This window comes from Equus przewalskii, chromosome 6 (genome assembly GCF_037783145.1).
Source record: "Equus przewalskii isolate Varuska chromosome 6, EquPr2, whole genome shotgun sequence".
Lineage (NCBI taxonomy): Eukaryota > Metazoa > Chordata > Mammalia > Perissodactyla > Equidae > Equus > Equus przewalskii.
The window spans coordinates 58,126,200-58,140,481 of record NC_091836.1 but is presented as its reverse complement, the minus strand read 5'-3'; the positions used below and the strand labels follow the sequence as shown (position 1 = coordinate 58,140,481).

Below are 14,282 nucleotides of genomic sequence, written 5' to 3'. Positions count from 1 at the left end.
TTTTAGTAATTAGAGTGCTACAGCTTGCAGGGATTAACTCTACCACATTACCCACCAGCAAGGGCGTCCTCACTGGGTGGTGATTGACTCAACTCAAGAAGCTGGTGTTGAAGATCTGCTTCCTAGGCCACCTCCATCCCAGCTAACTTAGGCTGGATTTGAGCCCTCCCATAAAACCCCAAAGCAACGATTTGACTGACAGTAGTTTATCTGGGAGGTGAGCCCAGGAAGCAGCAGTAGAGCACTGGGAAGTGAGGAAAGAGGGAAGGAAGCCAATAAAGGATGAGTCAGATGGGAAGGTTTTCCTTCTGGGAACCAGGGGCTTAATCCCACTGGGGACGTCTGAGAGTCTGCATAGAGCATGCCTCAGAATCATGTTTCCTGAGGGACAAAGAACCAAGGGAATTATTCCCTAGTTCCTGCTACCATTGGTTGAGGGCTGCTCCTGGAGACATTAACTCCCTGGCACTTGTGGCCTGCCTGCCTCCTGGGTCAAGTGCTCCAGAGGTCAGGGAATGCTCTCAAAGAAAGGATTGCAAACACTTACAATAGGAAGCTGTGTGACTGGTGCTTATGGAAACAGTGAATGGCAAGATAACATGGATAGGACACCCAATAACATAATCTGTTATAAAAAATAAAGCTCTTGTGAGTGTATTATGAATATCAATGGAAAACAATGCCATTAAAAAGTAGTAGCTACTCGCAGCATTTCAGCACCACAGCCATTGTGTAAAGCAAGTTACCACGATGCATATTTTAGTTGTTTCTTTGTATGTTGATTGCTCTGGTACATTTCTTGATCAGAATATATGAGGATATATTCCTCTGCTTACCCAAAAAAATGTATATATACTGCTTACTTTCTTGGCCTAAATGCCGATATGAATTGTAGACACAGATGGAGTAGATTTATCTCAGTTTTAATAGTGTCCAGCAGTTTCTTTACATGCACATTTCCCATCTCCTTTTTGAAACCAAATTTTAGAAATGAGTCTTGAGAACCATGGATACACCATCAAGAAAAGAATTCACAATACTAAGAAACTTAAAGCACATTCAGAAATAGGGAAAAGCATCTTTTAATGTTTTATTTTTCACTTGTGAAAGTATATATACTATATGTTACATGTACGGAAGAGTCCCACAGCTTGAGTCAGAGAAAGCAAAGACGGGGCACATCCAGGCGGCAGGTCTTTTCATATAGTTTTCAGTTAAACCAACAGTCGGGGCATGGCAAGTGACAATAAAAGCGACAAAAGCACAGGAAGCCTGTGTTCCTGACTGAAGAGCTAAATCAGAGACGACACTTAGGTCTGTGGAGAATGGAGGTCATCTCTGGAGACAGCACCGTTTCTACTTCATAGGTCTGTCAGACCAGCTGAGAATGTCCTGAAATCTGGACAAAGACCCCAGGGGCAGAGTGAAAGCCAATGCTTAACTTGACAGCTACTCTGCTCTGTCCCCTTGTCTTTAAGACCCAAGGCCTTGGCTGATTCCGAGAAGTAAATAACAGGGCAGACTCTGGCGCTGCAGACTTGTGGTCAGCTACAGAATTTTGTAACAGATTAAATATTTAAAAAGCTTGTAAACACTGTGCTGATGTTGGGGAAAACATAAAAAGAACATTTGCTATTTCTCTTTCTTATGGAAAAGATACAGACATATATCTTTGGCTTGCCACATGTGTATCCCTATCCTGACATTTACCCAAAATGGTAGGAATTGAGACACAATTCATGAGATGATGGGATTATTTCTATCATATGCCAGCAAAGGAGCCTACTAGGATTTGGCACAGCTAGAGCAGCTGACAACCTTGGACGACGTGAGGCGGGGCTTCACAATGTCCGGTTCAATTGACTCCATTAGGTCGCACTCATTTGCAAGTATATGTTTCACCAGGCATCTGGAGGCTTCATCGATGTTTATATTTTCCTAGGGGGAAAAGAAAAAAACAAAACAGCTTTTCTTATTCAATATTCTAAAATAATGCTGGAGCAGAGACCTATATGTGACGAAAGGGCAGTATTTGTGGCCATGCATTTAAATAGCTCTTCCTATGCCTTATCCATGCATCCTCTTTCTATTCCCCTCACTCTCATTTATTCCTTCAAAGAAGTTTACTTTTTAGTTATTCACAAAAGTGAAAATATTTATTTGTTTTATCAATTAGGAGAAATAGTGTTTGGTGGGCCCACTTAGCATGTTGAATTTAAGTTAGAGGGCACATTTCTTATTTTTACATACTCTTATAGCATAATATTGCAGAAAACATATGAGTCTTCAATCTAACTTAGGTTCATAATTGGCTTCCGCCACATACTATTTGTGTGACCTTGATATTAAATAGGAATAATGACACCTCTTAGAGCAGTCGTTAGCGGTTTCACAACTGCTTCTGGCTCTCTGCCTTCTGGCCAGATGGTAGAAGAGCACTGCTCTGCCCTCTTTGAAATTAGGCATGGGCATGGGACTTTCATTGGACAACAAAACGCGAGGAGAAATGACGTGTCTCACTCTCTCATATAGAAGCAATAAGAGCCAATGCTCAGTTCACCATGTTCTTTTCTCCCTGTTTCTGCAATCATGGAAGCACAGAGACAGAGAATTCTCCTGGCCTAGGTCTATGAATGAGGATGGAGAAGAGCCAAGTATCCCATGATAATGCATGCAGCATGAGTGAGAATTATGACCTTGTTGTTTTAAGCCACTGAGATTGGAGTTTATTACTGTGACATTACCTAGACAATCCAGATGGATATAACTCTTCAAAGGAAAATATGAAATCAGAAATATGAATCTAGTTTCAAGAAGGAAATAAGCTTCAATTTGGGAAAATGTAGAGCAAACATCCGAATCTAAAATATATTGTTTATTCAGTTACTATAGATTAAATTGTCTTCTCTCTACTAGTCATAAAACTGAGAAATACAGCACATTTACTATCAATGTACCACACAAAAAACCTTGATCTTCAGGAAAGTCAAGTTGACTGTTTTTATCACAATTTGTAGAATTCTCTGACGTGTTTCCTCACATTCAATGTAAAGAGATAAAGACTTTCTTGTCAAATTGTTTTACTCCAAAACCTCGTTGTTCAACCTGAAGTGTAACTAGTTATTCCTAATTTTTGTATGTATGTCAAAGTTATTGATATATTTTTGATATATTGATACATATCAATGGATATATTGATATATTTTTGAGATCATTGCATGAAGTTATATTACATGGCAAGTGTAAGAGGTAGTGATGGTTTCCAAATGGTCTCTATAGCTAATAACATTAGATGTAAATATTCATTAGCATGCTCCCCATTCTTCAAGTCCAGCCCTGGGTCACCTACGACAAAAGCTTAAGGTAACTTTCTGAGTTCCAGACAACAACCTGATTATATTCTCCTATTTATGGAGTCAATAGAAATGCTTCTGAGGATTTCTAAATCTAAAACAAAGTGAAGATCTGGTTGCTTTTGTATTGTTTGTGATGTTGTTGTTGCTACTGGTTTTCAACCCAGACCAGAATCACGTCTCTGAGCCTCCCTTTCCTCATGCATACAAAGGTCTTGATGGTAATACTTATCTAATAAAAAATTGCTTCTCAGGGCTAGCCTGGTGGCGTAGTGATTGAATTTGCACACTCTGCTTCAGTGGCCAAGGGTTTGTGAGTTCAGATCCCGGGCACGGACCTACACCCAGCTCATCAAGCCAAGTCGTGGCAGTGTCCCATATACAAAATAGAGGAAGACTGGCACAGATATTAGCTCAGCGACAATCTTCCTCATGCAAAAAGAGGGAGATTGGCCACAGATGTTAGCTCAGGGCCAATCTTTCTCACAAAAACACACACAAAATTCCTTCTCTTTATGGGTATAGAGGTCATTGGTGCTTTCATCAATGTGTACGTGCTGGGTACTTTATATACATAATCTTATTTATTCTATTTAAAGCCCTATAAGGGAAGGATTCATTTTTGTTCTTACTGATTTTCTTGTTATTGTTGGAGTGGGGGTGAGTGGCCTTTCCACCTTCAGCTCAGAGACTTGCCTCACTCCGTGGAAGCCAGTCCATAGAGAATACTTTACTTCTGCCCTCTTCCCAATTGGGCCAGCCACTGTGCCCTCAAGTCACTGCCCATGCTTGGCATCCTTCTGCCACTCTTCCTCTTCCTAGTGTCATGCCCAGGGGTCACATTTGAACCACCTGCTCCCAGGCAGTAATCTGACCTAGGCAGGGCTTAGTTCTTTGGGACAGACCCAGCTTCATGTTCTGATCTTGAATCTAGCTGCTTGTTTATGTGACTGATTAGCAGGCTGGTTCAGGTCCTATACTGCCTCCAATTCAAGGAAAGTTCACTTAGTCTTCCAGGCTTTGGCCCCACAGGCCAGCACATCTCACTAAACAAGTTCAAATGTGGGTGATTTCAAGGTGCTTGCCCAGCCATTAATAAACCAATACTTGTTCCCATTTGGCTATTGCTTGTGTGTTGGGGAAGGAGGCAACAAAATCCCACCCCAAATACCAAACACAGGATATCATCAGACCTGTCTACAGGTAAGAAAACCTAAGTTTAGAGAGATTAAGAGACTTCCCCAAGATCACACAGTAGATCGGTTGGAGGGCCAGAACTCACAGCGAGGTCTTTCTGACATCAAAGCCTGGCTCTTACCAAGCCATATTCCTTTTCAAGACGGTTTGAAGGTCAAGCGCAAAAACAAAAAAAGTTCTTATTATAGTGTTAGGCCCAATAGATGCAAAATAAATCTCAGTTCTTTTCTCTTTCATACGTTAGAAGAGAAACATATTTATATGACAGGAAGAACAAGTTTTAAGCATTAAAAAGGGCCCTTTTTACATACAATGTAAGTTAAATTTGCCAGCAGTATTTTTCAAACCTCTACTCATATACTAACAAGCCAGTTAAACAGGGTTTTCTTCCATTAATGTGCAAATTGGCAAAATCTACTAATGAGGAGAGGGAAATGCTAGTATAGACAAATCAATGGAAATCCATCATCACTGTGAGAAAAACAACTAAAACCTAAGCCCAATTAGTGGCAGCCTTGCAGAATCTTTTTTTTTGAGGAAGGTTAGCCCTGAGCTAACATCCATGCCCATCTTCCTCTGTTTTATATGTGGAATGCCTGCCACAGCATGGCTTGATAAGCGGTGCATAGGTCTGTGCCAGGGATCTGGATCTGCGAACCCCAGGCCCCTGAAGCAGAGAGCATGAACTTAACTGCTATGCTACCACATGGACCCCTGGGATCATTTTAATAAAAGATGAGATGATGCTGGTGAAATTGTTCGTGAAGTTTAACACACTGAGTAAAGACTAGTTGGTGTCAGGACTAGGACATGAGACCATGGAGAAAGGGGCTCTAGACAAAGGCGACCGTCAGATCCAGAGTGGCAGTGACTACTTTTTGATTGCACAGAGGAACAAAGTAGCAGTTCATGGTGACTGAGCTACATTCATTCATTCAATTAATATTATTTAGATTCCCACTAAGTACTAGGCATACAAAGACGATAAATTAAGCCCTGTCCTTGACTGAGCCTACATACTAGCAAGGTAAACAGCAAAGGCATAATAAGGTTGGAAAAGGTATCTGAGGCCAGATCACTGTAGAGCCTTGAATGTTAAGTTGGCCAGGGAGGTAACTGAGATCTTTTGCAGGTGAAGTGTCAATAAATACAATACAATGCAAATCCATTATGAGGCACACCATTCAGACTCTTGGCACTCTGTTATCAATTAATCAATCAGTAGGTATTTAGCAAATAGCTATCATGTGTACCACGGTGCTGATTGCCATGGCATATCCATTTCAAATGAGAAATTTCAAGAGGAACCCAGAAAGAAGAGCAAATTCTTATTCACCACTATGTTTACCACAAGTACACTACAAAAAGGGGAAGTGTCTAGTAGTATTTGGAGCACAGGCCTGAAGCCAAACTCTTCTCTCAGTTCCCCCACTTTCTGGTTGTGCGACCTTGGAAAAATTACTTTAACCACTACATGCTTCAGTTTCTTCATCTGTAAAAAGGGAATTAAGAGGTCTACTTTATGGGCAATTGTTAATACATTAGTACTTAGAACATGTGAAATACTTCAAACAGGGAAGGGCATAGAGCACACATTCAATAAATGTTATCTACACCTTCTCCTCACTGAATCATCAGGAGAACATGATAATATGTGTGTTCTATTCCTTCGTTTGCAGCTGAGGAAACTGAGATTGAGAAGGATTAAGTGGCTGGCCCCAAGACACACACTAGTAAGTGGTAGGGCTGGGTGTGAGCCCAGGGAGAGGAGTAAACACGAATATTTGCCACGATATTTACCATATGCTTGCTACAAAGGCTGGGTGTACAGTGTTTAGAGCACAGGCCTGGAGCCAGACACTTAGCTCCCCCCAAAGAATTCCCCAAATAGAGAAAGATTTCCCGAAATAGATGAAGGAACAGCATGGGCAGAGCATGTGTTTCAGCATGAAAAGGGTAGGAGCATGCAGTCAGGGCCTCAGGCAGGGCCGATTTGTATCGTTGGTCCTTCTGTCTTTCTACACAACATTGAAGTCACAGCTAAGGGCCTGGACCAGGAGAGGGAATAGCAAGACAGAGCATACTTCCTTATCCCCTTCTGTCCTGTCCCGGGCCAGCATGTTTAATCAAACCTTGCCTGACAGAACGAGAGGTTCAGACCCTTTGAGCAATTATATCGCAATATAATTAATTGAGCTATTTGGCATCCAAGTAGACATAACCAAGCCCACATTTTCTAGGCTGGCTTGAGTGCAAAACAGTACCTGGGAATTTTTATTTGTATTCATTCTAGAGAGTAGTAACAACATCTCCAGGAGCACCTTCTGCTATAAAGGAAATTTATATATTCTCTGACTTCCAAGACATGTACACTTAGACCAAATCTGACTGTGATTAATTTACACATTTGCAATATGACAAGATGGTCTATTGTGCTGAATGCTTTAGGCTGATGTGCGCTCATCTTTGTGCCTCTGGTCAGAATCTTTTCATTTATATCAAGAAGCATGCCTGAGAAACAGGCTTCAAATTCCTAACAAAGCATTTTAGTAAAACAAATGGTAGTAACTCCGACTTCTTACTGAGTGTTTACTCCGTGCTGGCCACAGAGCAGGTGCTTTACTTAGGAAATAATGTTCACATCCAATCCTCACAAAAATCTATTAAAGGGTTAGTAGCCATACTTTGAAGGGAAGGAAGCTGAGAGACAATAAGGTTAGGTAACTTACCCAGAGCAGAATGGAATCTTGGTCAATCTCTCATTCCAACCAAGACTGCCTTAACTCCGGTTCCTATCCTGCTCCCATACATTACATTACAGCATCCCCCAGAGTTAAAATGGATATTAAAATAGTTCTATTTCTAAAATAGCAATTTTCAATTCCAGCTGCATATTCAAGTCTCTTAGAGAATTTTTTTTAAAAAATCTGTTACCAGGGCCCTCCTCCCAGACATTGATACACTTGGTCTGGGATGGATATCATCCAAAATACCAGCAAGGGATTTTTTTTAAAAGATTCTCCACTTTTTAAAAAGGTGTATCCAGGTGTGAGACACACTTGTATAAGTAAGAATGTTTTAAAGGCTCTCCTTTTTACTTCAATAGTGAACTTTCTGGAAATATCATTTAATATAGTGATTTTAAGTTGTGGTGATTCTGATCTTCCCGTAGAGGAAGGCATAGAAATCTAAGTATCCGAGATCTTGGGTGCTTGTCAATTTTTTAATTAGCTCTTCAGAACATCTGTCTGGTGGCAAATTATTTAATTTCTGATCTCCAGTGCCAAAGAGCAAAAATATTCTAGCAGAAAACTTTCACATCTGCCCAGTTAGATGCTGGCAAAGAATGCATCCTCCCTTAATCTTTCTAAATACATCAACTTCAAACAAAACACCAGGTGTGCCAGAGGCTCCGAGGTTAGGGCACTAAATTCCTCAGCCCTGTGAAATTTTAATTAGAGCAGATGGCCCGCCGGATAATAACACCACTGTAAGAAGTCTTACACAGAACAGGGGCTTTAAAATCCTTTCTCCAAGTTCAGCACTTGTTTATTGAACACATTAGTGCCAAACGTGTCACTAGCTTTCGCTTACTGGAGTTCATATCTAACACGAGGCGAGCATGGTGGACACTTGTATTTTTGCCTGCTCACCACTTCTTTCCTCCTACATCCCTAATAACACTTCCCCTGTCCTTTGGGTAACTGCTGCCTCCCACTGCAATCATGAGCTTCTACTGGGCCTCCTCCAAACTCACCCCCATAGCTCAGACATTGTTCTCAGAAGTTGGCATTTCATTTAATCTTCACAACAAAGCTGAGCTGGGAGGTATTGTCCTTATCTTACGGATGAGGAGAGTGAGGTTCAGAGAAGTTAAATGACATACGCAAGGTCTCAGGGACAGCAACGGGCAGAATCGGGTTTCCGATGCCAATCCTCTAAACTTCTATATTTTCTCTTTTTCTTCTCCTTGCTGACTTCTTAGAGTCTATGCTAACAGTTTGTTAGTGCCCAAGCAAAGGTCTGCCTGAGCCCAAAGCCCATGGTTTTCCACTTTGCCACACTTTCTCCACGAAAGGTGTAAATGGAGAGTGTGATTCAGACAAACCAGGTCCTAAGCATGCCGTATTGTCTGAAAGTTACCAGACTTTATCTAATGAGGACTGGGAAGGAAAGATGGAGCCGTGTTGTCACTGATTTCAACACAGGACAGAGTCACATTGTCAGCATGGAAATACAGGATAGAGGGAAGAAGAGGAAATAAAATCAGCTTCAAAGATGGAGTCCCTCTAACAACACCTCTCCCACCCCACCATAGCTCCAGCTCAGCCCCTGTCCTGGGTGCACTAGATGTCAAAGCCCATTTCAAACCCTCTTTCTCCCCTCTTATCTATAGCCACAGGGCCTCATACCCTACAGCGCTCTTCCCTTTTCTCCCTCCAATCACTCTAGCAGCCTCTGGAACCCCACTTCAGCGTGAAACTTCCCCAAGCTTATGGAGAACCACCCAATATTAAAGAGGGAGGGACATTAGATGCCACTAATTCAATGCTCCCTTTGACACATCAGGAAATTAAGACAAAGAGAAGGAAGGTGACTTGCCTGGCATCACACAGGCTACCTCTTAGCTCTTGCTGCTTGCGCACCTCTTTGCTTCTGGAAGTATTCTCTTTTCTGAGTAGGCTTTTCTCAGCACTGCAAAATGTACCCTCAGTGCCCCCTGGCACTTTCTACCCACCTGGCATTTATCACTGACTCATAACTGTCTGTTGTCTGTGTCCTTAAAGACAGGGATTCTATTTCATTACATTGTGTTCCTGGCTCCCAGCACAGTGCCTAGTGCCTGAGAAATCTCTAACCAATATTACCCAAATTAGCCGATACCTGCTGATAACTTATTATAAGCCAGGTACCGTGTAAGTACTTTACCTATGTTAACTAAGTTAATCCTCTCGAAAACTCATGTGAGGCAATAGAGGTATAGACAGGTTAAAAAATTTTCCCAGGGTCACACAGCCAACAAGTCAACTTTCTGGCACCTGGTTCTGCAGCCCATGCTCAGCCACCATCCCTGGGACCCCTGAAGGTTCCAGCATTGTTAAACAGCAAAGCCAGACTCAAGCCCAGAGTTTCTGCTCTTCACCTACCATGTCATACTCCTCTCTGCAAATGTTCGCTGAAGGAACAAAGAGTCAAGTCTCTCAACTTGATGGCCAGTGCTTTCTAAATCTCAAAAATTATGAACGAGCAGTCTACAACATGTCATGTTTGACCCACAGTTATTTATTTATTTTAATGTTAAATGTCTTTAAATGATACACATGCACTCTGTATCTGCCACCCATCTTACTCATTTCTGTCAAATTCCAGGCTCGTGGAGGAATCTGACTTCACCATCCTTACCTCCTCTCCTCCACCAGGCCTGAGTGCACTAGCACCAGGCTGTCGCAGTTCCCAAGGTCTTGTCCAGAGTTTACCATTCCCGCCATACATTTGTCAAATCCAATATGCACTGTATGACTTACCACAAATGACTATCATGAATAGAACCTTCACAGATTTTGCCTCTGTTAACATGTGGCTTTCAAGGTATTGTCTTTTAATTTCCATCACTGTGAGTCTTATACTGAAACAGTGCTGGAGCACCCAAAAATCAGTCTCGAAAAGAGAAGAAAGAATAAACATAAGCATAAAAACTATCATTTAGTCAGACTTCACAAACCCCATTAATGAAGACGCAGCAGCCTGCAGTTAAAATACTTTCTCGTTCATTGTCCTGAGAAGACAAATGACCCACCAGATGCAAAATATTAATAATAACAATTGCTAACGTCTGTTGAATACTTAGATACTATGCCATGTACTCTTCCTATATCATCTCATTTAACCCTTGGGACACCCTGGGAGGTGGATATACTATTAACCTATTTTATAGATTAGGAGACTGAGACATATATATGGTAAGAGACGTAACCATAGTATTTGCTGAACTTATTCAATTAAACTTAAAGTCATATTTATTGAGTACTAACTATGAGCAGAAATTATGTGTTTTACAATTCATTTCGATTGTGATTAAATGCTTTCATTCTGACACCTCTACGTGCCAAGTCTGAGAACCAAGACTGGAACACTGTTGTCCCAGGAAGCAGCAGGGTGTAATGGAAAAACAATGAGCTTTGGAGCAAGCGTTAAAACTTGGTTTTGCCACTTACTGTGGGACCAAGGGCAGGTCCCAAGCCTGAGCCTCCTCTGCTTTACCTGTAACATGAGGCCAATGACATCTACATTGCATAGGCTTCTGGGTGGAATTAAATGATACACACAGATGAGCAACTAGACATGACATGTAGGTGCTCAGATAAATACTAGCTCCCTTCCAGTGTCTCCTCTTCACCTTCTCCTTCAAGTCATTCTTCAGGAATCATCTCTCAGAAGAAGTCACCTCTGACTCCCCCAGGCTGGGGCAAGCATGCCTCTCTTTTGGCACCTATCACTGGTCCATATGTGATGGCTTGTTTGCCCTACTGGATTGGGGGCTCCTGGGGGTTCCATTGCTATATCCTAGTGTTGAGCACAGTGCCTGCACACAGTAGGCACTCGGGAGATATTGAGTAAATGAATGAAGAAATGAATGAAAGAACAAATGAATGAATGAACGAACAAATGAATGAATGAGTGAACACAGTCCTCAGAAGAGTAACAAGTTCAGGCAACTTGAAAATAATTTTAGACGTGGGTGATTTCTTCAGGGAGAGAAAAGGAAAACATACTCACCACAGAATTTGCTTCACGAGTCAAACTGCCTGCTCTTATCTGGTCCTCCAGTTATGACTTGACACCATTCTTTTTAGGTGAAATGGAAGGAAGACTGACTGAACCAGTTGATAAAAACTGAGCTGAGCTACTAAAGGCTTCACAGTCAGACAGACCTATGTTAAAGTATTGATTTTTCTCTCTTAAAAATAATTCTTTATACCCTGTTGTCCCAAAAGCTGTTTCAGACGACTTCTGCTATTTAATAAGTAGACAAACGTAAGTAAAATGTTTAATTTTCCTGGGTCTCACCTATCCTTTAGAGACAATAGCATCCACCTGGCAGAACTATCATATTTGGGGTAAAAGTACAGGTTGGGTAACATTATATATTTTTTATGACTCTATATTATACTTTTATTATTTTAATGTCATCTTCTCTTAAAAACTTTTATGAAACTAAATGAATGGTCAATTCTAGCTTAATAATTTCTTTTCAGGCCTCTAGTTTATCTTTTCTTTATAGAAAACACTTTAATTCTTTAGTAGAGAGTTTGTCCAGCCCTCAACTAATTATTTTATTTATTTACTTATTTATTTTGAGGAAGATTAGCCCTGAACTAACATCTGCCGCCAATCCTCCTCTTTTTGCTGAGGCAGCCTGGCCCTGAGCTAATATCCGTGCCCATCTTCCTCCACTTTATATGTGGGACGCCTACCACAGCATGGCTTGCCGAGCGGTGCCCTGTCCGCACCCTGGATCTGAACTGGCGAACCCTGGGCCACCAAAGCAGAACGTGCAAACTTAACCGCTGAGCCACTGGGCCGGCCCCTAGCCCTCAACTATTTCTTTAGTAGAGAGTTTAGTAGAGAGTTTGAACCTCTTTCTGCCACCATTGTTAGAATAACGTTATAACGCTTGGGTGAAAACATATAGGAACAAGAACTATGTGTAAAAGTGGATAAGTTGATAAAACTAGGCAAATCCATCTTTTAATCACCTTTTTGTGTTTGGAATGTCATGCTACTAGCTCACTACCAGAAATTTGGCCTCAAGCCTAGAACGAAGTCTGCTCCTCCCTAACAAATCCCCGATGTGTGACTCCTGAATTCCACAGTCAGACAGCCAGTCATTCCTAGCCTGGGCAACCTCCCTGAGGCAGCACTGAGCACAAGCTGTCTAATTTTCATCCTCTGATGTGGAATAACACTATCCTTTTCTTTATTCTACAAACTTGTAATAGCAAAGAAAGAGGAAAGACATCAATTTGAAGTGCCTATCAAGTAATAGTGAAATATCATGTAACTAAATGAAATAATTTATTACTCAGTAAATAATCATCGGGCAGTTTCCATGGACCAGGCGCTATCCATCAAAGTCTTTACACTCTGTGTAATACGCTATGGAGCAATTATCTGTTAGCCCAGGACTCTTCTACCTCTGCTTCAAGATCATGATGGTGGCATGTTCCTTTCACACAATCACTGTGATATTACACCCTAGGTCAGGCCCTGGGCAGTCTTTTCTCTGGTCACCTGCCTCCATTTTCTTCTCATGACTATCATCCTCCATATTCCTGCCAGACTGTCTCCTGACTACCCTAGTCAAAGTGTAGAGACAGTCATACCTCACCCCCAATTCCAAGCTCAAAAAAACTTTGTTAGTTCACATTGCCTGCTCAGAATCAGTCCAGACCACTAAACTGAGGGCCAACCAATATGGCCACCACTTGCCTCTCTTGTCTCACCACCAATGGATCTCCTTACTTAGCTAGGTTCCAAGTGAACTAAGCCACAGGCCATTCCCTCCACGTGCTTTTCTTGGGTGATTCTTACTCCATCTCTATCTGTAGATCCTCTGCCCAGCCCATCTCATTCGGAAGTATTTAGCTGCTGACATCTAACTGATTCACAAGGATTTCACTTTATTCTGCTTTGAACTTTTGAAGGAAATTTAGGTACGTTCCCCAGTTTCAGAACTTCTGGCCATTTGGAATTTTTATTATTTGTGTTTGTTTATTTAAGAGAAAGGTGCAGTAGAACCATCCTCCCTCTGCCAGTGCTGGCTGTGTAACCTCAGGGAAGGCGCCATAACATCTCTCCGAGCCTCGGTTTCTTTACCTCTAATCTGTGATAAAAATAATGCCAACTTCCCAAGGTTGTTGAGGATGTGTATAACGGAGTTGAGATATGTGAAAGAATTCAGCAATAGCGCTGGCATACAATAGGCTCTGGAAAGAAAATAAAACACTTGGGAAACAATATAACATTGCATAAATATTATTATTATTATTAAGTTGGACATGAGACTGTTTGGAGGGACAAACATCCTTCTTATTTAGAGTAAGGTATCTCAAAGGAGATTCTGAAGTTTTATAAGATGGTATGGGAAAAAAGGCATCGTATGTTTAAATAATTTTAGGAAACTTTAAGTTAAAAGTAATTCAAAAATGTTTCTTTCTCACAGGATTCCTCAGAGTCCTAGAAGCTCACAGAATGTGGCATTTGATTGAACTTCTTGCATTAAATGGAAGAGATTTAGCATCCTGGGTGAGGGGAAGCAAAGCAACATGGCAGAACTGGGAGAAGAGGGTAGAGAGTCGCAACAGTAGCGTAAACAAAGAAAAGGCAGATTCAGGTGAGGCCGGGAGAGCCAGAGAGAAACAGGCACTTCCCCTTTCCCCCTCCCATCTCCAAGCAGAGAATGAGCATGCAGTGCTTCATAAACTTGTCTGATCACAGAACTCTTATCTCCTGCTCCGTCTCACAGGGCTAGTGCTCCTCTTTGCACAATTTGGCATCTACTGATCAGGAGTAGTGGGGGTATATATGGGAGTGGTTGTGGATAGCATGGGTTGGGGTTGATAGAGACATTTATTACAGATTTTGTATTATACTTATGGTTTTTTACCTTTATCTAAGTAGTGTTACCCCCATCTTTGCCCTTCTCCATTTTCCTGAGCCTAGCCCCAAATG

The 14,282-nt window shown here is 41.5% G+C and overlaps 1 protein-coding gene across 1 annotated transcript in view; it reads right to left on the bottom strand.

Annotated features, from left to right (window-relative positions):
- Window positions 1-1,066: 1,066 nt before the first annotated feature.
- RAB38 (RAB38, member RAS oncogene family) overlaps window positions 1,067-14,282 on the bottom strand; it is a 57,436-nt gene continuing 44,220 nt past the window's right edge. Inside the window, exon 3 of the mRNA XM_008525999.2 lies at window positions 1,067-1,938. Within this exon, the coding sequence (XP_008524221.2) occupies window positions 1,786-1,938 (153 nt within the window). The 3' untranslated portion in view covers window positions 1,067-1,785. The remainder of the gene's footprint in view (window positions 1,939-14,282) is intronic.